This window comes from Onychostoma macrolepis, chromosome 10 (assembly GCF_012432095.1).
Source record: "Onychostoma macrolepis isolate SWU-2019 chromosome 10, ASM1243209v1, whole genome shotgun sequence".
NCBI classification, from domain to species: domain Eukaryota; kingdom Metazoa; phylum Chordata; class Actinopteri; order Cypriniformes; family Cyprinidae; genus Onychostoma; species Onychostoma macrolepis.
In genome coordinates, this window is record NC_081164.1 from 23,928,083 (window position 1) to 23,955,472 (window position 27,390).

At 37.7% G+C, this 27,390-nt stretch overlaps 1 protein-coding gene across 3 annotated transcripts; it reads right to left on the reverse strand.

Moving 5' to 3' along the window:
• Positions 1–31: 31 nt before the first annotated feature.
• Positions 32–27,227, reverse strand: ogdhb (oxoglutarate dehydrogenase b). 3 transcript variants are annotated; one of them, XM_058788873.1, is made up of 23 exons: positions 27,088–27,227; positions 25,790–26,183; positions 23,771–23,959; positions 21,034–21,136; positions 15,872–15,987; positions 15,617–15,771; positions 15,224–15,370; positions 14,406–14,496; positions 12,917–13,096; positions 9,192–9,320; positions 8,346–8,525; positions 8,101–8,253; positions 7,595–7,697; positions 7,346–7,474; positions 6,897–7,047; positions 6,688–6,815; positions 6,390–6,568; positions 6,231–6,302; positions 6,014–6,139; positions 3,894–3,966; positions 3,638–3,801; positions 3,285–3,439; positions 32–703 (listed from the first exon to the last, which is right to left on the reverse strand). In XM_058788873.1, exons 2-23 carry the CDS (start codon positions 26,021–26,023, stop codon positions 583–585), a joined length of 3,078 nt encoding a protein of 1,025 aa, XP_058644856.1. In that variant the 5' UTR covers positions 26,024–26,183; positions 27,088–27,227; the 3' UTR covers positions 32–582. The 3 variants fall into 3 exon arrangements, with proteins under 3 accessions (XP_058644856.1, XP_058644857.1, XP_058644858.1); XM_058788874.1 differs by lacking the exon at positions 21,034–21,136 and adding an exon at positions 21,369–21,462; XM_058788875.1 differs by lacking the exons at positions 25,790–26,183; positions 27,088–27,227 and adding an exon at positions 21,369–21,462 and having other exon boundaries at positions 23,771–23,908.
• Positions 27,228–27,390: the final 163 nt, after the last annotated feature.

The window sequence follows — 27,390 nt, forward strand, 5'->3', positions numbered from 1 at the left end:
GCGCTTAGAGGGTGAATGGGAGAGATGAAGAAGAGGATGAAGGACAGGGTGTCTTTTTTTCCCTGCTATATTATAAAACTGCTAAACGCAGGCAGGCTAACTAGTTCCTTTCTCACAATAATTTAAAAATGCATAGGGTTCAATGCATGCCCTTTAAAGCCCTCATGCTATCATGACTTTTCAATAGGTCTTATTTCTGAGAGACGTCCATGCCAACTCAAGTAACTGATGGTGCAAACATTTTCTTGCACTGTAAAATTACAAATTATTTGTATTATTAAGGGGATACCTTTAGTTTAAGCTGCATGTCACTTTAAGGCTCTAATAAAACCATCATCAACATGCCTTAGAGACACATGCATGTAAACTGATACCATGTAATAGCTAAAAGCTTGTATCCTTTCAGTAAATCTGCATGGATAGGCCTCTCATACCTACTGTACAGTGCAAAGCAAACCTGTGTTTTGGTCAGGAGATTCCTAGCTGCCAGCCTGCCTTCTAATGCTAACAGCGGGATGTGCGTTTCCTGTAAAACGAGGGGACGGAGGGATGGAAAAGAAGGGAGTGGATGGGGTGAGGTGCTTAGGACTGGTCCTGGAAGGTATCCGGGTTGAAGGCTGTGTCCAAGAATCGCTCCAGCTCCACAAGATGAGCCTTCTTGTTGCCTGTGGCGGGGGCAGCTGCAGGCTCTCGGCCGGCGTACCTTAGAAGAATACATGTAAATATAAATGTAAATGCATGTTTTCATTTATCCAAAGTGACTTACAAATGAGGTCTTACATGCATTAGCAACACAAGTGATAATTGGGTACAAATACTATTGCATGAATGCATAGCATGAAAATTCCTTCAGGTCACCCCAAATTAAACAAACAAAAACAATTAAATTTGATAAATGTTTAAAAAAACTAATTTATTATTATATTATAATAGCATTATCTTTTATTATTGTTAAAAAATATATATTTTTAAGAATGGAGTATTTAGCCATTAAAACCATTAAAATATTTTGTATTTGCAATGCAGTCATTTTTATAGTATAATTTCTGAATAGGAATTAAGAAAAATAAAGCGTGAATATGAAGCATGCAATGTCGAAGTTATGTAATCAGTTAAATTGAAGTCACCAAAAAGGTGATTAAAGCTGCCTTATAACTGTGTATGCAAGTATTTGTCATGAGTCACTTTTAAGAAAGAGTGTCAGATCTGCGTCACGTTCAGCAGCGGCAGCTATTAAAGTAATAGCAGCCAAAAAAACCTACTAACCCAGCTGCTGTGATGTCTGTTAATCAAAAAACAAATGAAAAAAGGGGAAATCAATAACTTTTATAACTTTAAGGATTCATCTATAGTTTAGAATTTTGATAACTTTATTCAATTTCTGTATATTTCTGCTGAGGGGCACAGGTAAATATGACATTTATTATAATGGGTTTATGTGAAGATTGTTTTAAGTTCACTTAAATTAGAAGTTATTTTTAAAGTCCAATAAATGTTAAAATTGAAAGCTCTTAATAATGTAATGTTGAACGGCTAGTCAATGGTTAAACATTAGGGGGACTTTTTTTTTATAGGGAAACCAGTATTAATTGATATCAGTGATACTGGCCTTCAGTCATAAAAAAAAAGATGCCATTAAACGAATATTAAAAATATACTGTCTTTGTTGTTTGTACATTAATTTAAAGACTGAATGTGAAATTATTGCAATATAAAAGTATATTTAAAAACTTTAATGTTAGGAGGGATTAATTGTGATTAATTTCAGAAAAATGTGCGATTAATTAGTTAATTTTTTTAAATAGATTGACAGCACTAATATATATATATATATATATATATATATATATATATATATATATATATATATAAAAATCAGTTTACATTTTTCCCAAATTCTGCTTTTCTTTCCTTTTTTTTCTTTCCAAAATTCCATGTTTTCATTTTTCTGGATTCGGTTTTTAATGTTTAAATTATTTTTTTATTAATCAAAAAGCATGTCTAATTAGTTAAAATCATGAAACTTATACAATTTCACATTCATTTATTAAATGGGTAACACTTTACAATAAGGTTCATTAGTTAAACATTAGTTAATGTATTAACTATCATGAACTAACCATGAGCAATACATTTGTTACTGTATTTACTAATCTTCGCTAACGTTAGTTAATAAAAATACAGATGTTCATTGTTAGTTCATGTTAGCTCACAGTGCATTAACTAATGTTAACAAGATTTTAATAATGTATTAGTAAATGTTGAAATTAACATTAACAAAGATTAATAAACGCTGTATAAGTGCAGTTTATTATTAGTTAATGTTAACTAATGTAGTTAACTAATGAACCTTATTGTAAAGTGTTACCATTAAATGTTTAACAAAAACTATTTGCTTAGAGCCCTATGGAATGTCTAATCATTTGAATGCATAAAAACTTAATTTTTTCACATTTATTATAATAGCCTTATGAAATATTTTTTCATCAGAAATTCTTCAAACGAAGGCATAAAACATTAATTTCATTTATCTTTTAATTACTGAAAATCAAACAAACTTTATTTTTGGCAAACAAATGGGATTTACAATCTAACATTAAAACAGAGGAAATGTTGTGTGATTATTCCTTAAAAATAAACTCTTAATAATTTTTGTAGTAATAGTAGTAGTATTATGTACATTCTACTGAACAATAGTAATATATTTCTGGCACAATGCCTTCAGGTTAGACCGAACTTTTATTTTGACGGGTTGCATGAATACCTTTAAATTTCTGTGTTCTGTGAAATGCTAGTTTTACTCAAATAAAAGGGTAAAATGCTCATAAAAGTGACTCTCAGAGCAGTTTTGGAGATGTTGTTCATGCATTTATATATTGAGGTGGCAGATGCTAAAATCACCGTGAGCGTCACACGCTTCAGTATGTGTGTAGTAAACGAAACCACGCATCTGCGCCATTGGTTCATATAGAGACATGCAGAATGTGCAGGATTCATATTTAAATAGTCTTTTTGTGGCTTGCTAGATACTACAGTGGCTTTACAGACACTAGTCCATATCGCGATTTGATTTAAGTGTAATGACCTTCATTTCGAGTTTGACAAATTCCGTAACATTCCACGTTATACAGTAAATACCATTTTTATGACTGGATTCCGCAATTCTGTCCACGTTTTCATAGGGCCCAATATATAAATAAAAAAATAAATAAAATGTTATATATATATATATATATATATATATATATATTCATTCTAAAGGTGAATTTAAAGACATGAGTTACCAAACGGGACGGGTGTTGTTGAAGGTTCTGCTGATGCGTGGCTTGACATAATCGTAGTAGCCTTGATTCTTATGCTCTTCCTGGCACCACAGCAGCTGAGCCTGTGGATACTTCTCTGCCTCGGCTTTCACCAGGTCAAATGGGAATGGAGAAAGCTGGACAATAATGCATTTAAAGTCATCAAACACATCTTTTAACTACTAGGGTGCAGGCATGAAGCGAAAATTATAACGTGGTGTATAAATGGTCAGGAAAGAAAGCTGGACTAGTATAATGAGCATTCTTATTATGGAGAAGTAAATACAGAATACGGCCCATTTAATAATTTTAAGAATAAAAGCGTATGCAGGTACCTGCTCAATGCGGCCGATAGCCACTGTGTCCTCCAGACCTCTGGTCTTTCGTTCTTTGGTGAGGTCATAATAAACTTTTCCTGTGCAGAAGATGAGACGCTTCACTCCAGCTGAATTCTGTGATGCACTTCCCTCTTCAGGAATGAGACGTCTGAAGTGTGTGCCTAATCAAACCCAAACACACCTGAACATTACTAAAAATGCTCTAGCGGGACATTGTATGACAAAGGATTGCCAAGATTTCAAGTGGACAAACCTGGTAACATGTCGTCAAAACTTGACTTGGCCTCTGGGTGCCGTAGCAGCGATTTAGGCGTGAAGATAATGAGCTAGAGCAAATAGAAAGAAAGATTAAAACTTCATGAAACCACAAGCTAGCTACAAACAGAGTCCCACAATATCTGACCAATACATTTTCATGACTTTTCTATGTCCAGGATTTTTTAAAATATTTACATGGATTTGGTAATGAAACCATTCAAAACAATGTGTTACCCATTTTCAGTAAATCACTGAAAAATCGACTTAAAAAGGAAAGATTTAGTCACAAATTGGACATTGCAAGTACAGTATTGTTCAAAATAATAGCAGTACAATGTGACTAACCAGAATAATCAAGGTTTTTAGTATATTCTTTATTGCTACGTGGCAAACAAGTTACCAGTAGGTGCAGTAGATTCTCAGAAAACAAACAAGACCCAGCATTCATGATATGCACGCTTTTAAGGCTGTGCAATTGGGCAATTAGTTGAAAGGGGTGTGTTCAAAAAAATAGCAGTGTCTGCCTTTGACTGTACAAACTCAAAACTATTTTGTACAAACGTTTTTGTTTCTAGGATTTAGCAATCCTGTGAATCACTAAACTAATATTTAGTTGTATGACCACAGTTTTTTAAAACTGCTTCACATCTGTGTGGCATGGAGTCAACCAACTTGTGGCACCAGCTGTTATTCCACTCCATGATTCTTTAACAACATTCCACAATTCATTCACATTTCTTGGTTTTGCTTCAGAAACAGCATTTTTGATATCACCCCACAAGTTCTCGATTGGATTAAGGTCCGGAGATTGGGCTGGCCACTCCATAACATTAATTTTGTTGGTTTGGAACCAAGACTTTGCTCGTTTACTAGTGTGTTTGGGGTCATTGTCTTGTTGAAACAACCATTTCAAGGGCATGTCCTCTTCAGCATAGGGCAACATGACCTCTTCAAGTATTTTAACATGTGCAAACTGATCCATGATCCCTGGTATGCGATAAATAGGCCCAACACCATAGTAGGAGAAACATGCCCATATCATGATGCTTGCACCACCATGCTTCACTGTCTTCACTGTGTACTGTGGCTTGAATTCAGAGTTTGGGGGTCGTCTCACAAACTGCCTGTGGCCCTTGGACCCAAAAAGAACAATTTTACTCTCATCAGTCCACAAAATGTTCCTCCATTTCTCTTTAGGCCAGTTGATGTGTTCTTTGGCAAATTGTAACCTCTTCTGCACATGCCTTTTTTAACAGAGGGACTTTATGGGGATTCTTGAAAATAGATTAGCTTCACACAGACGTCTTCTAACTGTCACAGTACTTACAGGTAACTCCAGACTGTCTTTGATCATCCTGGAGGTGATCATTGGCTGAGCCTTTGCCATTCTGGTTATTCTTCGATCCATTTTGATGGTTGTCTTCCGTTTTCTTCCACGTTTCTCTGGTTTTGCTCTCCATTTTAAGGCATTGGAGATCATTTTAGCTGAACAGCCTATAAGTTTTGCACCTCTTTATAGGTTTTCCCTCTCCAATCAACTTTTTAATCAAAGTACGCTGTTCTTCTGAACAATGTCTTAAACAACCCATTTTCCTCAGGCTTTTAAATGCATGTTTAGCAAGTGCTGGCTTCATCCTTAAATAGGGGCCACCTGATTCACACCTGTTTCTTCACAAAATTGATGACCTCAGTGATTGAATGCCACACTGCTATTTTTTTGAACACACCCCTTTCAACTAATTCAACTAATTGCCCAATTGCACAGCCTTAAGAGGGTCCATATCATGAATGCTGGGTCTTGTTTGTTTTCTGAGAATCTACTGCACCTACTGGTAACTTGTTTGCCACGTAGCAATAAAAAATATACTAAAAACCTTGATTATTCTGGTTAGTCACATTGTACTGCTATTATTTTGAACAATACTGTACAATAGCTATTAAATTCAATATTTTAGAGAAAAAAATACTCAAATTTCTATAGCAAATATATGATTTTCCACGAATAATCCATGATTTCAAGAACTGGAAAGCAATTTTAAAATTCTCTGATATGTCCTTGTTTTTTGTGGTGAAGGAAACCTGTAGAGATGATGAACAGAGTGAAATGTCTCTTACAGGCTTTCTGAAGGGCAGAAGGATCTGCCTCCGAAGAACATGGAAGTAATTTGCAGGAGTGGAGCAGTTCACCACGATCCAGTTACAGTCATAAAGCTGTCGGACAGCAAAGTCCTCTGTGATTTTCTGTGTCAAACAAATGAGTATTAAGACCGATATTCATAGTAAATATTGTGTTCGGTTAAAATTTTCATACTTAAAGAAGCCAGAGATTTACCGGGAAAACGTCAGGGTCATCATTGCACATCTGCAGGAATCTCTCTGGACGGGCGGAGGAGTGCTCTGGTCCCTGAAAAGATCACCAAGAAAGTAATGAAAAAGGGAGCAGATGAGAAGATGGAAGCTCAGAGGTGGATTTAAGATGAAAAGACCTCACCATGCCCTCCATGCCATGAGGCAGCAGCAGCACGATGCCGTTCTGTCGGACCCACTTGGCCTGGCCAGGGGAGATGAACTGGTCGATGATGCACTGAGCTGTGTTATGAAAGTCTCCAAACTGAGCCTCCCAGAGCACTAGAGCGTTTGGACTCGCCATGGCAAAGCCAAGCTCAAAACCTGCACACAATGAGACACAGACCTCAGGATATGCTTGTTCAGTGGGCATATAATGAGCAGCTTCTTCTGGGTTTGTTTGACCGACAGCAACTAGCCACAGTTCATTGGTTTATACCCACCAAGAACCCCGTATTCTGACAGGGAGCTGTTGCACACGGTATATGGAGCCTGGTTCGAGTCGATGTAGTTCATGGGAATGCAAGTCCGTTTGTCAACATTCTGATCATGTAGCACATGGTGCCGATGACTGTATGGGGATAAAAAGGTAGACTATGGCGTTGCTTCCAAATAAAGTTCATTCAGGAGCATGTGATGCAGCTGTTCTTACCTGAAGGTCCCTCGCTCCACATCCTGACCACTGAGACGCACATGAATGCCTTCCTTTAGAAGAGAACCGAAGGCCATGTATTCTCCCAGAGCCCAGTCCACTGAGCGCTTCTGCACCATCGTAGCCCTGCCCTTCAGGATACGGGTAAGACCTTAGAAGAAGACGGACAGAATGAGTACAGATGCTGGCTCAAGCCAAAAAAATATTTTTAAGCTGTGTTCGAGCCAAACAAGCAACTTTATGATAAAATTTTTGGCATATTTATTGGTGATTTCTAAGTTTTTGAAACACAAGCTTATTTTGAAGATTTCAGTATTGCTGCATTCAAGTAGATAGGAACTGTAGATATAGCTGGTTCCTAACATGCTTCAAAAATGACTTTGGGTACAGGCCATTTGCCTTTTCATAACTGTGTGCAGGTGTATGCAGAGATGAGAGTGAAAAGTTACCTCCATGGATAGTGAAATCCTCCACAGGCACAGAGGAAGCCACCTGACCAATGTGACAAAGCACTTCTTCATTAAGACCAGTGGATGGACAGCTCATACTCTTGGGTTGACCATCCAGAGTGAAGAAATCTGTAGAGTTAAGCACAAATGTCAAGTCAAGTAGATTTCAGAGCAAATACACACATGTAATACACACATGTAAAAGTGTCTCAGTTTGGAGACATTGTACATCAACACACACACACACACCTGGCCAAGGTGAGTCAAGCCAGTGCTTGATGTGCAAGATCTTCTCATCTTTAGAACGATTGTATGCCTCCTCACAGATTTTGTCATACTTGGCAATTTCCTCCTACAAGGACAGACAGGCAACATTATATTTATGTAAATATTCATTTAAAAAAATCATTTAGTAAGAAAGCATTTGACAAATATTGTCAATGTTTCCTATTATTGTAACTACAACTACCAATTGAAAGTTTGGGGTCTGTCAAATTTTTTAATGTTAAAGTCTTTTATGTTTTGGCCAAAATACAGTAAAAACCGTAATATTGTGAAATAATACAAAACAGCATTTATTATAAATGTTAAAAACATTTATAATGTTACACAAGTTTTCTGTCACTTCTGATCACTTTGATCTATTCTTGGTGAATAAAATTATTAATTTATTTTAAAACAATATCTTTCTGACCCCAAACTTTTGAATGTCAGTGTACATATTCATTTTAGGAGTAATATTTGGTTAATCTGACCTCATATTCCTGTCTGCTTACAGCTCCTTCTGCAATGAGCTTTTCAGCATATTTCTGCAGAACAGGTTTCTGTTTCTTTATCTGTTTGTACATCAGTGGCTGCGTAAACATCGGCTCGTCCATCTCGTTGTGGCCGTTCCGTCTGTAGCTCACCTACAGCACAAAGGAGAACACCAGAGTCAACACCTAAATCACGTTTGACACACAGTTGGAACATTCCCACTTAAAAAAATGTGCTTCCCTACCAGATCAACCACCACATCTTTATGAAAGGTGGCTCTCCATTCTGCAGCTACATTACACACATACATCACAGCCTCAGGATCGTCTGCATTAACATGGAAGATGGGAGCGTTGACCACTCTGGCCACGTCCGTGGGATACGGCGAGGAGCGTGCCATCCGAGGGTCAGTAGTGAAGCCAATCTAAAGAGAGGGAAACAAAAATATTTAAATAAATGCAAATATTTGCCTCAAAAAAAGTCAAACTTATGGCAGTTTCAACCATTTTGATAAATTCATGAACCATTATAACCACATATTTTCTCTTCAAAAGCCAGGATAAAAATGTCTTTTCAGGACAAATGATCATGAAATTATGTGTGCTATTCCAAAACAAGCACCTATATAATATATTTATACAAAATTAGAAATTATACAATACTACTGTTGGCCAGGTATTGTTTTAAGAAATCAGTGCTTTTATTTAGCAAAGATGCATTGAACGGAGCAAACATTAATAATAAGAAGAAATGTTCCACTTCCTTGAGCAGCAAATCAACATATTATAGAATGATTTCTGAAGGACCATGTGACTGAAGACTAAAGTAACGATGCTGAAAAATTCAGCACTGACATCACAGGAAAAAATTATATTTTAACATACGATAAACAGAAAAGGGATATTAAATTGAAATAATATTTCACAATATTAGTGTTTTTACTGTATTTTTGATCAAATAAATCCAGCCTGGTGAGCATAACAGACTTCAAAAACATGAAGAAAAACCTTACAGACAAACTTTTGAACTGTAGTGTATAACCAATTTAAAGAAGAAGTTCCCTGCTGGTGAGAGTGTGTGAGAAACAGACCTGGTTGTTTACGACCACGTGAATAGTGCCATGTGTGGTGTAGGACGGCAGGTCACTCAGGTGGAAGGTCTCATAGACGATACCCTGACCTGCAAAGGCTGCGTCTCCATGCAATAAGATGGACATCACCTTTAGAGACAAGGACACAGTCTTAGTGACGCCATGTCAATCGTGTCTTGTTGTCTGATCACAAAAGATGATTTAAGACTGTTCTAAAAGCTGTTTACATAATACAAGCGATCACACATTTGTCTTTGAGGGAATTTGTATTTGTACTTCACTTTACAAAGTTACAGTCCATGTCTATACTAGCGTACTATAATCGACGTGTAACAACACCGGTACTACCAGTATCACCGTGGGGGTGGTTGAGGGGGATGGTGTTCCCCTCTTTTTCAAGCTTTCCTTCGCTTTTAAATAGCTTGTAAAAGCGGGGTGTGCATTTTACTTTCACTTTCAAATTAGCACTTGTTTGTTGTTAGTTCGTTTGAGTTTTCCTTCGCTTCTAAACAGCTTAAAAGTACGGCGGCCGAGAGAGCTCAACATGCTGCAAATTAAGAAAACAACTTTACAAATTTACAACACACAAATGCAAATGCTCACAACACAACCAAATACAGAAACGCACTGCAAATAGAAAAAAACGCCTGCAAATTAAGAAAACAACTTTGCATTCTCAGCTGATCATATCTACCTATTGTAATACAACACCTATCGCGGCATTCCTATATAAGCTCTATTCCGTATCAATCAGCAGCTTTTTCTGCTTGCTCAGGAGCAAATCAGACGGCGAATTCCATCTCTATGGGAAAGCTTTCAATCAGGAATTTTCAGGGGTTCTCACCAGATTCAACAAGTTTGTGAACTTGAACGCGAATTCGCCGCGATTGATATAAGCTGATAGACTCTGAAGTGACCTGAGCAAGCGCTGCTTCTCATAACGATGTATCATTGACATAGACTCTTTGCCTGCAATGCATCGCTGAAGTTGTGCTAATGTGACTGCATCAACAACACTTTTACACGAGATCTGCTTTCCCCGCTGGAAGAAGCAGATATCAAGGAGGGTTAAAGCATCCACGTAAAAAAACTGAACATTTAACCCTTTATTCATCTCTGAATGTCTTCACGAAGCTAAGCTAAGTTCTTATTTCGTTCTCATTGCCTTATGCTATGTTGCCAATTATGCTATCGTCAAATATTGCTCGTTGTTAAGGCATGCTGTTGCTTTAGGCTCATTGGTTGTATTTTGTCACGCTGGTAACATTACCCACACTACCACAGCAAGGCTTGTTTTTAATATGTGTTTAAGGCTGTCTGATATGAAACAGGTTTGCTGCTTAAGACTCATCTAGTATTGGGAATTCTGTTTCATTAAACTTATCCTATTTTTATTTCTATTTGATATGCTGTTGCTTTAATCAGTGTACCTGTAACGTGCTTGATACTTAACGGCAGTATGTAGATTTTGCTACCAAAGGTTATTAATGCTAACGATTATCTGGATAAGGGCAACATGCTGTTGAGTAAACGTCGGGTATTGACCATATGCTTAATCTAGTGCTCAGTATCCTGTTTGTTGCTAGACCTGCTTGTTTCTTTAAGCTATTAGTTGTACTGCAGGTACTGGTACTTGGTAAATTTGCAACAACAAGAAGCTAATATTTAACCTGTTGTTAGGCTATCTGATTATTCTCGAAATATGCTTGCTTCTTATGGCTCATCTAGTTATTGGGACTGCTATTTCCTTAAGTTTCTCTGACTACTGCAACATGCTGTGATTAAGCAAGCAACATGCTTGTTGCAAAGCTATCGTGTGCATTGGTAAGGATTTCTGTCTTCACTCACGTGGGTTGTCAGATTGAAGACACGTAACATAACGAGCACAATGTCAATGGGAGACGACAACCTGTAAACTGATGAGTTGATTTGAGTTATTATATGCTGTTTCTGTAGAGTTTTTAAATGGATGCTGAAGCTTTTAGGCCAGGTAGAATATGCGATCTCTCTGAACCATTCATTGCTCGCTTCTATGGCTGCAGTACGTGTGTTTGCTGCAAATTAGGCTGTCATTTTTTTAGTGAGTCAATTAGCTGTCAATTTTTCTGCATCTTTTTCAGGTATTGCATAAAAGGGGCTTGCTGCTCTTCTTAGCTGCTTATAAAGAAGAGCACCCCTTCACTGCCTTCTCCATAAGGGGCTGCTGCCCCAGTCTCTGCTATTTCAGAAGGACATGCTTCTTTTAGAATGCCATCAGTGTGGTTTGGGCGGTTCTGGCCTATCGTTGTGTCTGGGGGTTCGGGCCTATTGTTTGTGTTGAGGAGGGGTTATTATTGTTGCACTCCCTGCTCATTCATGACAGGCTGCATGCAATAAGATGGACATCACCTTTAGAGACAAGGACACAGTCTTCTTAGTGACACCATGTCAATCGTGTCTTGTTGTCTGATCACAAAAGATGATTTAAGACTGTTCTAAAAGCTGTTTACATAATACAAGCGATCACACATTTGTCTTTGAGGGAATTTGTATTTGTACTTCACTTTACAAAGTTACAGTCCATGTCTATACTAGCGTACTATAATCGACGTGTAACAACACCGGTACTACCAGTATCACCGTGGGGGTGGTTGAGGGGGATGGTGTTCCCCTCTTTTTCAAGCTTTCCTTCGCTTTTAAATAGCTTGTAAAAGCGGGGTGTGCATTTTACTTTCACTTTCAAATTAGCACTTGTTTGTTGTTAGTTCGTTTGAGTTTTCCTTCGCTTCTAAACAGCTTAAAGGCTGCATGGATGGGCAGGGAGTTTTTGCACAGAACAGAACCATACCGCCAAACCAAAACTTTATGCTAAGTATCTATCTTTTGACGATAGTGGTCCTGACAGAAATGAAGCGTTAGCGTTAGTTCTGGCAGGTCACGTGAGTCAAGCTTGCATCAGCTGATTCTCAGCTGATCATATTTACCTATTGGAATACAACACCTATCGCGGCATTCCTATATAAGCTCTATTCCGTATCAATCAGCAGCTTTTTCCGCTTGCTCAGGAGCAAATCACCCTCCTCCATCCCCAACTCCTCCTTTCGCACAGTCAGGACTTGTCTTTCTGATATTCCTTGTTGAATCAGACTTGAATACACTTAAATATCATTAAGTACATTAATGATATCTGCTTTGTTCTGTTCTGTTTACCCTAGGGGGGTTATTATTGTTGCTCTCCCTGCTCATTCATGACAGGCTGCATGGATGGGCAGGGAGTTTTTGCACAGAACAGAACCATACTGCCAAACCAAAACTTTATGCTAAGTATCTATCTTTTGACGATAGTGGTCCTGACAGAAATTAAATCTAATCTATGATGCGACTGTCATTCGGCACGCTGTATTGAGCTGCCGCATACAGTTTTTAATTGTAGTGTCTGTTCTATAACTGAACTAAATTATTTTTATTACTATAAAAATCAAAACGACGGTGGGGGACGGTGCCACGGTGGGCAAGTGACATACCGATGTTGCAGCTTATCACTGCCAACACCATCTATCGCAGCAAGCCTAGTGTACTACTTGACAAAGTAAACTTTAAACTGATGCCTGCACTAGAAATCTACAGTAAAAATAGATTTGTTTTCCTGATGCACTGATTAAAATCCTGCTAATGCAATAATGGGGTTTCATGGGGTCTTTAAGAGAAACACTCAAGTTTAATAACCATGAAGGCAGTTCACACACCCTCTTGCCGTCAGAGTCACCGCAGTAGAACTGCTCTGCCTTGGCCTTGCCCTGCACTACAGGGTCCACTGCCTCCAGGTGTGAAGGATTGGCCATCAGAGACAGAGTGATGTGGCGATCAGTGACCCGATTGATGCGTCTGTGGTACATACCCAGATGATACTTCACATCACCTGAGCCCTAAAGAAAAGTCACAAAGAGAAACTGAAACATGAACAGGAATGGAATGTCAAGATTTGAATGAAAGGAACATTAGATATATTACATAGTTTATATCATTGTCCCAGACATGTGGGAGAGGACACCTGTTTTCACAAAAAGTATGCACCATGGATTGTGTGCAGAGCTAATTAAGTAAACCACAATTACAGTACTGAATGTTTTATGTATCACTGCACCAGTTGTTCCAAATTTGCAATATTTGTTAAACATTATCACTTTCATTTTAAAGTTGTCATGAAATGAAAATTAAACCTATTTTCTAAATGCAGGTTACTGTGAGCAATAACACCATGTACTTTTTTTTTTTTGCTTACATCACAATTATGGACACTGGTTTCTGCCACAGGATTAAAAAAAGGTAACTGACTTTTTATCTCACAATTTGCAATTTAGAGAAAATGTGAGATATAAACTCAGTTACCTTTTTCTACATCCTGTGGCGGAATTGTGAGACATAAATTTAAAAATGAATAAATTTATAAATTTAAAAAAAAAAAAAAAAAAAAAAGAGAGAGAAGTTTAATTTATCAAATAAATTCAGAATTGTGAGATAAAGGTACTACTTTTTTTTTTTGCTTACATCACAATTATGGACACTGGTTTCTGCCACAGGATTAAAAAAGGTAACTGACTTTTTATCTCACAATTTGCAATTTAGAGAAAATGTGAGATATAAACTCAGTTACCTTTTTCTACATCCTGTGTCGGAATTGTGAGACATAAATTTAAAAATGAGTAAATTTATAAATTTAAAAAAAAAAAAAAAAAAGAGAGAGAAGTTTAATTTATCAAATAAATTCAGAATTGTGAGATAAAAGGTACTACTTTTTTATTTTTTATTCCTTAGCAGGAAAAAAAAAAGTGAGATGTAAACTCATAAAAATGAGAAAAAAAGTCTGAATTGCATGATGTAAACTGGATTCTGATAAGCATACGGTTTAAAGCAGCTTGCACTTCTTTCGGATGCGTGTGCTGCCATATGCATTTAAGACATGTTTTCCTCAGCACATAACTTATATCTTATGGTTACATCCTTATCTGCAAATGTTAAGAAAGTCACACCAGTATTTCAATCATGACTTCAAAACAGAGGGACAGAGGTCATTTTTGTGGAAGAATTGCTGAGATGGGTCCTTGGGCCTCAAAAACAGTAGATCTGGCTTTTAATTTGAGTGTAAACTGGAAAATTTGCTTTGTAATCTGTATACTGAGCTGAACAAGGAACTAGTGCTGAAGGAAATGAAGGTGGCTTGAAAGAGCTGCTCACCTCATCTGCAGCTTCCAGCTTTGAATCAAACTGGCAGAAGATCTGCTCCAGCTCCTTACGGATCACATTAGCAAGCACATTCAGACGGCCTCTGATGGAGAGTAGATCATTCAGACATGTTTCAATGGCCCTACATATATACTTCATTAACCAGCAAACATTGTACAGTAGGGCTGCCCTCGACTAAAGATTTTTCTGGTTGACTAGTAGTCGTTCATTTTAAGCATTAGTCGAATAATCACACGTTTATTAATATACCATTCAAATCATAATTATGAGCCTTTAATTGCCTACATAGCCTAATAAGCACTGAAGCGCACACATACAGCTTTCCACAGCAAACCACAGAAGTAATAATTACGAATGTGTGTTATTGTGAGTGTACACAAATAAACAGAGTCTTTGCAGATTCGAAAGATGTATTACTCTTATCTTTATGACCAAAAATGACAGAGTATTTTAAAAGCATGTGACTGCACCAGCGCCTCCATCTGTCCTGCAGTGAGTGCTTCTATTCAGCTTCCACACTCTGTACAGACCCTTGAATAGCGCACATTTATTCAGATGACAAGCCATATTTGAGGTCGATGATTGATAGGCGATCATTTGGATGTCCTGCCTGAGTACTGTATTACCATAGCTATTAACAATCTGTCCATCGTGTACTACGTGACTTCGACACTTCCTGTGGATTGTTATATTTTTTTTCTGCGACTAAGTCATTAATAAAGTTTTGGTTGACCAAGCCTCTTCTTGTCGACTACCGGTTAGTCGACTATTGGGGGGCAGCCCTATTGTACAGTTGGTTGTTTCTCTACCTGTGTGGCATTCCCATGATAACGCTCTCCACTCCATTCTCGCTAGATTTGTCGATGATGGTTTTGAGTGCAGGAATGAGAGACTCGGATCCCTCTAGGCCAAAACGTTTCTCTGATGACCACTTCCTCTGCAAGAACTCCTCAAACCTGGTGGCATTACAAAAACATTCACATAATAAAAAGAATGTTTTTGCATTAAATAACAAGATATCAAAGCAAGTGTCATCTGCAAACAAATGATGTAAGTGATTTGTTTGACGAAACTGATTCTTTCCTTGGTGTCAATTTTAGTGGATGTATGAATTCATTTCCATTTTGTGAAGGGTTTTGCTTAAATTATTTGAATGGCAAATAATGCATTCAGGTCTACAGAAAACTATGGCATAAACAGACCTGGTTGACCGGACCATACGGGCCAGTAGCGTCCTTTTCTCGTCCAGAGTAAACTGCATCACTCCCGGCTTCTCAAACTTCTGTCTGATCCACTGGCACTGCTGCAGGTCATTGATGAACATGAACTCCACACCGATGTGCTGACAGTAGGCCATCTGCATAGTGCAGCAAGACAGAAGTCATGCAAAACAACCAATTCTTATAGTTCAAAAGCAGAAAAAAAACTAATTTGTTATCTTGTTGGTGGATATGTACCTCTAAACGCCGGATGATTTCCTTGAGAGTAAGGGCACTTTCACTTCCCCCAATAAAGGTTGTGGTAGGAAGCCGGAATACTTTATCCAGATCCGCCTCTTCCAGTCCATAGAAGCCTGGCAGCAGACATGCAAACACATGGATAGGGAAAGGGGAGGAAGGGAAAGCGAAACACCACAGTGGATCCGACCGACACACATAAACAGAGGAAAAATGGAACTGCGTTAGACCAAGAAGGGATGTGGAACAATTTATTATGCTTTAAAAGTGTAATTTTTAATATTTTTAAAGTGCAAATAAGAGCACATTCAAGCACATAAGAACATGCGAAGAAAAAGCTAAGCCAACAGTACAGTATAAGCAGAGGAAAAAGGAAAGATGAGGGTGAAAAACAGATCTATTCCAGCCCAGTCCACCGTTGCCACAGGGAATGCATGCATAAGATGCTACAGATGGCAACTTGTTAGTCATAACACGCATGTTTGAACGAACACATTTTAACTAGAAATGTGTTTCAGTGTACAGTTAAACTCTTTTCTCATTGATTAATAAGCAACATGTGAGTGTATTCCCAACACGTTCTCACACCCAACTCGTCACATATTGAAGCTTGGTCAGGACCACTTGGCATCATTTTTCGACTTGCAGGGTCCTCCATTGTTTTCAGTTGTTTGTCTTAGTTTAATGGTTTGCATGCATTTGTAAAAAATAGAAATAATTTTATATAAATTTATACTTTCATTGGAGCACCTAACCCCACCCCTACCCTAAACCTACCCACTTCTGAACAATATAAAACACGTAACAGGCAAATATAAGTGCAGTCACAGGTATTTATTGCAAAAACTGACCATAAACAAGCAGTACAAAAGCATTACAAACAAGTCGTGTTGCATTCCAAGTCTTCTGAAGCCATATGAAGTCTTTATGAGAAAAAGAGAGCAAAACATAAGGTTTTAATCGCTGAAAATGATCCCGCTCCGTTAACGTGCTCACATCTCATTCAAAAGCATACTCCCGTCCCGTAGCATGGCGCAATCGGTCACGAGACACACAAGAGCCAATAGCATTTCACAACCAAGGCTGACGTAAGGCTTCATCTGACGGCATTTTTGGAATTCACGCACATCGGAATTCACGAGACTGCACACAGGAAGAGCTTCATGGCAGACGGAGATGGCGATCACGTCTATTCCTCTCACAAATCAATCGTTTTGCCTCGGAAGACTTGGAATATTAATACTTTTTTAATAAATTATGACGGTAGTTGTATCTGCCTGTTATATCTTGTGTTTTACTGACAAATGGTAGGTTTAGGGGCAGGGGTTTGGTTATGTGCTTATAAATGTGTAAATAATGTAGTATAAATAAAACTGTTGTGACTGTTTACACTTAAAAAAAAAAAAAAAAATATCACACCCCAACATATATGCAACAATGGCAATATTATTACCCAATATATAATTTAATCATGACGATAAAATTCCCAGTACCTTTTGCGTCGGCATATTGGGTTTCTTATTTAAAGCAATGGAGAACCCTGCAAGTTGAAAAATGATGCTAAAGGGGTACTTTGAGCATCAAAGCGACGCCAAGTGGTCCTGACCAAGCTTCAATATGTGACGAGTTGGGAGTGAGAACGTGTTGGTATTCCACAAAGTAGAAATGTAGACTAAAATCTCACATACCAGTTTTCTCTGACCAATGATCTTAAGGTGTGCAGAAACATGGTGTTCCTTCACAATATGTAAAATGAATTGTTCTTGTTTACTTATCTACACAACATACATGAACAAATGTACCTCAACACTCCAGGCAAGTAAACATGATAACGTTCCTGCAACACCAGTAAAACAATATTATGCTAAACTAAACTAAACATGATCACAAAAGTGAAAGGAGAAAGACCAACTGAGAATGTACGCACAAATAACAAGTCTTGTCGAGTCAAAAGTGATATTCCGGTCTCTAGACCACATCCTTTAATGTAGGTCTGTGAGAATATTTAAAAAACAACAACAACAAAAAACAAAAAACAAATCGTAAATCTGATGGCTTAAAAATCAAGAGTTGCATAATTTACACTTTATCATTCATGTCTGTAGCACAAATGGGACACTGAGGTTCAATTTATATTTATATTAAAACAGCACCACTATAAATTACCATTATGAACTGGAATCCATCAAGGGTAACTTTGGAAGAGTCTAACAGCATGTCACAGCCTCAAACCTGAGCTCTGACGCCAAATCTGACATTCCGTGAGGATGAGGACATTATGTAAGAAACAGACCCTAGGCAAGGTTAATGAGGGAAATCGCCACATATGCCAGCTGGGTCTCCTGCGAGGAGGAGAATGGCGCAGTGCCACGTGGAGTTATATAAATGTATTTCTGCTAAGAGTTGAGGGCATTTTCAATTTCAGTTGTTATTTTAGTTTTATTTATATTTTATTATAGTATTTATTAACATTTTAAATGAGCTTTTAGCTAATTATGGGTTTTAATAATTTTGTTATGTGCTTTTGTCATTTTTATTATTATTTAAAAATATTTTTATTTCACTTTATTTTTTAGCTTTAAATTTCAAGTCAAACTTAGTTACCAAAGCAATTTTCCTATTTTCATTTTTCAAAGTTTCATATTTCAATTTAAATTTTGTTTTTAATTATTATGGCTTTAGCTTGATTTAGTTAATAATAACAACAACACCAGTATAAACAGTTTGGAAAAAGCATGCTTAAGTGTTCACTAACAGCCTTATAAAACTAGGCCCAAGAACAATGTTCGGACATGCAAAATCAAGAACATGGGTTCCACTAAATGCTAAAAAAAGACAGCAAGGCTCTCCTTTTAACTACGCAACACTTTAAAAATTCTAAAAAATGTTATGAAAGTGCACTAACTAGTCCTCATACCTCCAGCTGTAAGGTGAGACAGACGGGCTTTAAAAACAGCTGCATCTGAGGAGTCTAATTTTTTTTTTTTTTTTTAAAGTTAATGCCCCTTGTGTGGACATGACCAGTGTTACAAACCTATTTTTGTTTTAACGGTTGTACCACTTCATGACCTGAAAAGAACTGAACCTGTGAGGTGTTCTGAGAAAAAGCACTGAGCAAAGCATTTCCACTGAATGAAACACAGAACAATGCAGGACTAGAAAACTCACTCACCCCATATACTGTAGTGCACTTTGAAACCCGCCTGTCAATACACTACAGACTGACGTCTCACTAGTATTGGATGCTCAATGACAATCAGCCTGCCATTGATTAAAAAAAGGCTCTAAAATATCAAGCTTTGCCATTAGGAGGAACTGATCAGATAGAGCAAAGCCATTTGGTATGCTGAAAATTAGAATATGAATGATTCTCTAACCGGTTTTTATTCTAAGTTTGCTTAAGTAAAATACTGCACTGCCAAAATACATTTTCATAAATAGTATTTTTGTCTTGTTTTCAAGTTAAATAAATCTAAAAGTTTTTTGTTGTTGTAATCAATCAAGATAAAATTTATTAAGGATTATGCTTAAAATATGAACATTTTCTAGTAACTTAATTCAAGATAAATTTTCTGCAAACAATTCCGTAAATGCATCTCTTTTTATGGGTGCTTAGACTATAAAAACCAAACAAAAATAATGACTAAGAAATGTTTTTTTACAGGGTGTGTAATGAATCTTTGTTTCTTTCTCTAGTTTTTCAGCCTAATAACATCTGGCAAAGGGACTACCATTGAAAACTAGCCTTTGGGCTAATTTGGGTACATTTACATTCATGAATGTTGATTAATGTGCACAGTCCCTTTTTTGCGAAATAAATAAATAAATAATGAAATCAATCATACTGTCTCGTTTACAAATGTTCATGACAAAAGGAACCTGAAGATCAGGAATCAAAACATTTGATGAGCTATTTTGAGTTTGTATGGAGCATTCTGATGGTTCACATTTCCCAAGTTGTTGAGCATGTTGACTGTGTGGGTGTGGCTTGTCTCTTGCTAAAGGTTTCCAATCATCCATGCTGAATGTGTGTGCAGATAAACCTCTACAAACGGTATGTGCACAATGAGAAATAAAGCAACTGCTATTCACAGCATTCAGAAAGGCATATAGCCTAGGCATACCAGTGCAATAATAGAGCCACTGTGAGAGGATATGAAAATGGCAATCTGCAGAGAGAAAGAGGAAGGAACTACAACATGACACTAGATGAGAGAAGTATTTCTACACTGACGAGCAGACACTTCTAAGGAAAAGAGTGACGGGTACAAAGACATTAGGATACATAATTTACAATGGGCAAAGCCAGGGGACTGGATAATGTACAAACTGATAGGCTCTGATCTAAAACTTAATTTGGCACCATTTTTTGGCTTCATGTTTTCAGGAAGGACGCATTAAATTGATCAAAAGTGACATTTTTAATGTTGTAAAAAGATTTTTATTTTAAATAAATGCTGTTTTTTTACTTTCTATTTATCAAAGAATACTGAAGACAATGTGTCATGGTTTCCACAAAAATATTAAACAACAGTTTTGTTTCTTGAGCAGCAAATCAGCATATTTGGATGATTTCTGAGCAATCATGTGACACTGAAGACTGGAGTAATGATGCTGAAAATTCAGCTTAATATCACATAAATAAATTACACTTTAGTATATATATTCAAATAGAAAACAGTTATTTTTAATTGTAAAATAGTACACAATATTACTGATTTTACTGTATTTTTGATCAAATTAATGCAGTCTTGGTGAGCAGAAGAGACCTTTTATGGAAGACTCTTATTAAAAAAAAATCGTACCGAGCCCAAACTTTTATGCAATTTAACTTAATGTTTGTGTGTGCTATACGTATGTATATTAGGACTTATTGGAGTATTGAGCTGTCTACTGCAAAATTGCAATCAACTGATCAGTGGCAGCTAGGTTAGAACAAGGCCATCGTCTCCAATATCACCCATTTCCCAAGCAATGTTTATATTATGTTGAACCTGCACACAAACAACACTCACTGCTGGGTGTGTTTGAATTTTACCCATTGCAAATATCCAAACAGGTCTGGACTACATGCATGCTCCAGGTAAGGGAGGACAGCACAAAAATAAGCCATGCCACATAAAAAGATTAAATCATTCTCCAACGCCTGATCAAAACCTCACCAAGTTTATCAGAGGATGTGATTATATCTGCCGGGACGCACGAATCAAGATCTGCATCCATAATTCCCAGAGGATCCAGCTGTGCAACATGGTGCCCCCGAATCTGCAGGGAGTTCCAGAAAAAAGACGTACAGATAGAAAAAGAAAAAGAGGAGAAGGGAGGACAGTAACTCCAAAGAACAGTATGGACAGTTAAGGAGGTGAGATTGGGACAGAGCGAGTGTGAAAACCACCAGAGAGATGACAGAAGAACAGGGACAGAAGGACACAGAGCAATGTTAACACAATGAATGAGCATGCTCCCAGTCACACTGAACACCACAAGCAGTTCTCACCGGAATGATGGGACCCGATAGTAAGCGGGGCATTGTCAAAATTTACACAACTGATGCCCAAAGGGTCGAGTTTGGCTATATGATGACCTCTGACCTGTGAACAAGCAACAGCACTTACAAGCTAACAGAGGGGTGCAATCACAGATTAACTTTCTTTATTAAAGCACTTATATTTTATATTCAAATGGTCCTAGCATTTTAATCAATCAAATTAGCCAGGATAATCAATTTTAAAAATATGCCAGGGATAAGGATATATTTAAATCAATTCTGTGGAGATTTGCAGATAATGATTATGTGTCGAAAATATCCTCTTGTATGAGGAATGAGGATAATACGAGGTCCTCATCTACTTTATCCAATGTATTATACCAGCAATACAGTGGGGGAAAACATTATTTGATCCCCCGCTGATTTTGTACGTTTGCCCACTGACAAAGAAATGATCAGAAAAAAATCCAGAAAAACGCATTTAAAAAGAGTTATAAATTGATTTACATTTTATTGAGTGAAATAAGTATTTGACCCCTTTGCAAAACATGGCTTAGTACTTGGTGGCAAAACCCTTGTTGGCAATCACAGAGGTCAGATGTTTCTTGTAGTTGGCCACCAGGTTTGCACACATCTCAGGAGGGATTCTGTCCCACTCCTCTTTGCAGATCCTCTCCGAGTCATTAAGGTTTCGAGGCTGACGTTTGGCAACTCGAACCTTAAATTCCCTCCACAGATCTTCTATGGGATTAAGGTCTGGAGACTGGCCAGGCCACTCCAGGACCTTAATGTGCTTTTTCTTGAGCCACTCCTTTGTTGCCTTGGCCGTGTGTTTTGGGTCATTGCTGGAATACCCATCCACAACCCATTTTCAATGCCCTGGCTGGCTTCAATACCCTGGCCCTGATCGTCCCTTTGATGCGGTGCAGTTGTCCTGTCCCCTTAGCAGAAAAACACCCCCAAAGCATAATGTTTCCACCTCCATGTTCCACCCAGTTCTCCTCTGAATCATTGGCAAACTTCAGACGGGCTGTAAATGTGCTTTCTTGAGCAGGGGGACCTTGCGGGCGCTGCAGTATTTCAGTCCTTCACGGTGTAGTGTGTTACCAATTGTTTTCTTGGTGACTATGGTCCCAGCTGCCTTGAGATCATTGACAAGATCCTCCCGTGAAGTTCTGGGCTGATTCCTCACTGTTCTCATGATCATTGAAACTCCACGAGGTGAGATCTTGCATGGAGCCCCAGACCGAGGGAGATTGACAGTTATTTTGTGTTTCTTCCACTGTTGTCACCTTCTCACCAATCTGCTTGGCGATGGTCTTGTTGTCCATTCCAGCCTTGTGTAGGTCTACAATCTTGTCCCTGACATCCTTGGACAGCTCTTTGGTCTTGGCCATGGTGGAGAGTTTGGAATCTGATTGATTGGTTGCTTCTGTGGACAGGTGTCTTTTATACAGGTAACAAACTGAGATTAGGAGCACTCCCTTTAAGAGAATGCTCCTAATCTAAGCTCATTACCTGTATAAAATACACCTGGGAGCCGGAAATCTTGCTGATTGATAGGGGATCAAATACTTTCTGGATTTTTCAGTCGTTATTCTGTCTCTCACTGTTCAAATAAACCTACCATTAAAATTATAGACTGACCGTTTCTTTGTCAGTGGGCAAACGTACAAAATCAGCAGGGAATCAAATAATTTATTTCCCCACTGTATATGACTGAAACTTGGAAAGTTTGGAAGGAAGGGCACTATATTTAGGCAGTACACTACCAGCAAAAAGGAACGCTGACTTGTTCTTTAATCTTTTACAGAGTGAAGTCATCAAAACAATGACATAACATCAATGTGCACTAATGTTCAAAAGTCTGGGGTTGGTAAGATTTTTTAAAAATATTTTTGAAAGAAGTCTCGCATGCTCACCAAGGCTGCATTTATTTGAAATTTTTTTTTAAATATATGTTTTCCTTTTGAATATATATTAAAATATATAATTTAATAATGATGCAAAACTGAATTTTCAGCAACATTACTCCAGTCTTCAGTGTTACATGATCCTTCAAAAATTATTCTAATATGCTGATTTGTTGTTCAAGAAACATTTTTTATTATTAAATATTTTTGTGGAAACCGCATTTTTTTCAGGATTTTTGATAAATAGAAAGTTTAAAAGAAAAGCATTCATTTTAAATAGAAATCTTTTGTAACATTAAAATCTTTCACACTACCAATCAATTTATCCTAGCTGGAATAAATTTCTCATTTATTAAAAAAAAAATTCTTACTGACCCCAAACTTTTGAACGGTACTATAATTACAAGAATTATTATTAGTACAACAATAAGATGATGGGAAAACAGCAGCAGTAGAGTCCTCTCCTTCAACCTCCTTGGTGAAATTTAGCCTTCATACCTGGTAGGCACGGATGAGGGACTGCACGGCAAGGTGGTCTTCCACTAGTTTTTCCACATTAGGCTGAGCTCCAACCAGTGTCTGGGCCTGAGACAGTCCTGAGAGACTCACCCCCAACGGAGGTGGGCTTTGGTAGGCAGAGCCAGGGGGAGTGCCTGCGTTGGCGTTACGGAAGAAGATGTCCCAAGACTGTTGAGAAAGGAGCAAAGAAATTACAGTAGGAGAATAATAACAATACTTCAAGTGCTGTGGACAGAATACATCTGAAAAAAGATTCCTTTTAATTTGTTAAAATACATCCGATGACTTATACAAGTTATTCTGGTTCATAAAGATAAAACAGCTGCCAACTAGCAGTATTGGTGTCTTGCATCATCACACAAGAATCTGAATCTACTTTGCTTCATCTTCCAAAGTCTCCAATTCAGATGGGAACCGTGGACACATCTGAGTAAACTGTGGGAAGGGGTCAAACTTCAGTACTGCTTTTCCGAGCAGCAAAACTTCACTGGATAAGCTGGATGTTCTGTTGCATAACCAAAGACTTTTGATGAAATTATCTGCAAAGCTTTAGGTTCATGCAGGGACAGAAAAGAACAGCAATTTGAACCCTAGACCACGTCTGACCTTGTTCTGCTCATGAGGGCTTACTTACCTACATATCGGGTCACTGTGATTCAATGACACATCACACAGGACCTCATACTAACCTGATAAATGTCTAATAGGCTTTGAGGAGCTAAAGAGCTCAGTGTGTTAAATTGAGAGAGCCAATGCCGTATCATCTCGCAGCAGGGCACAGGAGGGAAGTCTCAACTGTAGTGAAACTGTATTACACACTTCCTTCAAAACTTTCCACAAAACATTTGTTATTTATTTAGGGGTTATGTACTTTCTGCCCACAAAAGTCAGTATTTTGTACTTTCATCTCTCGCTGTTCATTAGAAGATTCGCTTATGTACTTTTTCTGTGGCTCATGACGAATGAAATACTCCAAAGTCAAAATAGTTCAAGCTAATTAAAAAAAACAAAAACAAAAGTAATATAAATGTGTATAAGTATGTATAGTAATATACAGACAGTACTGGCTGTTCATCTAAGGGTATGCTTAAGTGTGTTGTTCAAAGAAATAAAAAACTAAAAAAATTAAATGAAAGGGTAACACAGCAAGTTTGACCACTGCACTTAACTTAGCATGTTTCAGTATGATTCATTAACTACAGTTTCTCAAATGACATTTAGTTCCACTTTGAAAACATCCTGGAAACCACACAAAGGCATGTGAAATGGAAAAGAAAAGTCTTACATAACAGCCCTGCAAAGCTAAGCTTACTGCCTGAGAGGGGAAACAAAGTCACATTATGAAATATAGATGTCCTCAAGCATAACCTTGGAGAGCACACATGTTCCACTGCAGTTTACTAGACAACCAAATCAGTTCAGTTAAAAAAGAATCATTCTAACTGGCTTGTGAACAATCAAATGATTCATTTCTAAAGATCGGACTCAAAAGTTGACATTTCATTTAGAAAAATCAAGACATTGGTAACTCTTACATGAACCTGTCAAGAAGAATATAGGGCAGATGTCAAGATTTTAGAAAATACCTTGTGCTAAATTCATATGGGTGCTTGAATTCAAAGAATACATTTTTGTGCACCATAAAAGAAATATAGGTTTATATTAAATTGGAAGTAAATGATGACAGAGTTTTCATTTTTGGGTGAACTACTCTTTCAACACAAAACAATTACCAATTCACCTTTTTAAAATGAACCTGAAGACCAAAAAGGAAAGTCCTTGAGAGGTGGAGTAAGTTATTAAGTTGTGAAGAAAGATTATGAAGGCAATTTCTTTTTGTGTAGTGTAACATGCATCTTTCACAATATGAACAGGAATGTGTATTGTGAAAGTAAACAGGGTGAATTTCACACTGATTTTATGAATCATGACTGGTATAGCAGCAGTGAAGCCAGGATTTCGTCACAAAATCCTCTACGCTGAGAGCCGGCATCTTACCTTGTGCACACTCTTTGGGTTCTCCAGCCATGCGTAGTACATCTCTTCCACATAGTTGGAGCTCGTCCCGTTGAGAAAAGGCTCAGCGGCGACAGGGGCTGTATAGCACCTAAAGGGCTGAAACGTCCTTAGGGCCCCAGGCGTCACCGCTGTCCTCTGTTGTGAGAAACTTGGAGCGTTCTGAGAGGCTGTGAGCGGCCGTAGCCGTGCAGCGCAAGTCCTTAAGCGATGCATCGCAGTCTTTAAACCAACTCCACCGCCTCTCCAAACCAGCCACAAGAAGTAAAGCTCCACGCAGCACTGAATCCAACAGATCCTGGATGTGTTTCTTTAATAAAGATGCTTGTCCTCCTACTCCTCCGACCAAGGTCTATTCGATTAAAGTTCCAGGAAACTGAAAGAAACACCAGATGAAGCATGTCAATAAATAATATGAATTAAATTATGGCAACAATTAATGTTTAGGAATGAATAGAATGTTTTTGAGCCTGTCCTACAGGTCTGTTTTGATCAGAAGTTACCTAAAGAATTCTTCCCAAGCCTGAGACAGTTGCACGTGTGAGCTGTCCTTTAATTTTCTGATAACATTGATTATATGTATGTATTTTAAACGCTTAAACACTCTAAATGACATCCATATCTCAAAACAGCCGGCATTTCTGCAATAAGAAGTTCAAACACTGTATAAACAAGACACTTGAATCAGGGTTGCTGAACCTGTTATGTGTGTACAGTACATCACTGGACACCAAAACATTGTCGCGCATGATACATGACATTAAACTTTTCAACAGTGTGTGTAAAATCATCAGAAATAATTACATAAATGTTTCTTATAGAAATGAATTGCTGATGTCAACTTTTCATGACTATAGGTGCATAGAAAAAGGCTTTTCTTAACGAATAAGATTTTTAAGAGGTAAAAAAGAAATAAACAAAGAGCAAAAGAGTCACTATTAAGTTAAAATAAGAGTTTGAAATATTTGCAGCAGCGAAGGTCTCATGAGTAACGGACCACACCGGCTAGCTTCAGCTAACACGAGCTAATACCAAAACTCTCTATTAAACCATCAAACGTGCGTTTAAACTGCCCATGCCTCAGGGGAAGATAATACAATAGCACATTATACAGCTTTAACAATAAATACAGCATTCACTGTGTCTAATTACAGAGTTTTCTCCTCAGTACCGGTAAGGTTGATGACAGATGCAGAAATGACTCGCTAACACCTCACTGACAGAATCATCAAAATCAAAAGCGCTGCGAAAACATAGATAAAAGCGGTTCAGATACTTACTCTCAGAGCAGGAGATCCTGTATAGTGCAGTTTAATGTCATAAAACACAAAAATGAAAGGGAAAGAGTGAGGTATCAGGAGCGGGACCCGTTTTAGTAATCAGATAAACGAGTCGCTCGTTTCTAGGCAGCGCGAGCACCAGCTCAGCGTCACGAGCCCGCATGACGTCAGCCGTTTTCTGTACATTTTGTGTAAAGATCAATACATTACGCAAATATTTATCTTTATTAGGAAAATACCATATATATTAAAGAGGTAGCTGGTTCTTAGCAAACCAAATTATATTTTATAAATAACTTGATC

Excerpts from the sequence above, each read along its gene's own strand:
- ogdhb (XM_058788873.1), bottom strand. The coding sequence starts at position 26,023 with ATGCATCGCTTAAGGACTTGCGCTGCACGGCTACGGCCGCTCACAGCC. Across the intron at positions 13,097-14,405 it reads AGCTGGAAGCTGCAGATGAG|GGCTCAGGTGATGTGAAGTA; the intron begins GTGAGCAGCTCT and ends ACTTTTCTTTAG. Across the intron at positions 6,569-6,687 it reads GTCAGAATACGGGGTTCTTG|GTTTTGAGCTTGGCTTTGCC; the intron begins GTGGGTATAAAC and ends CATTGTGTGCAG.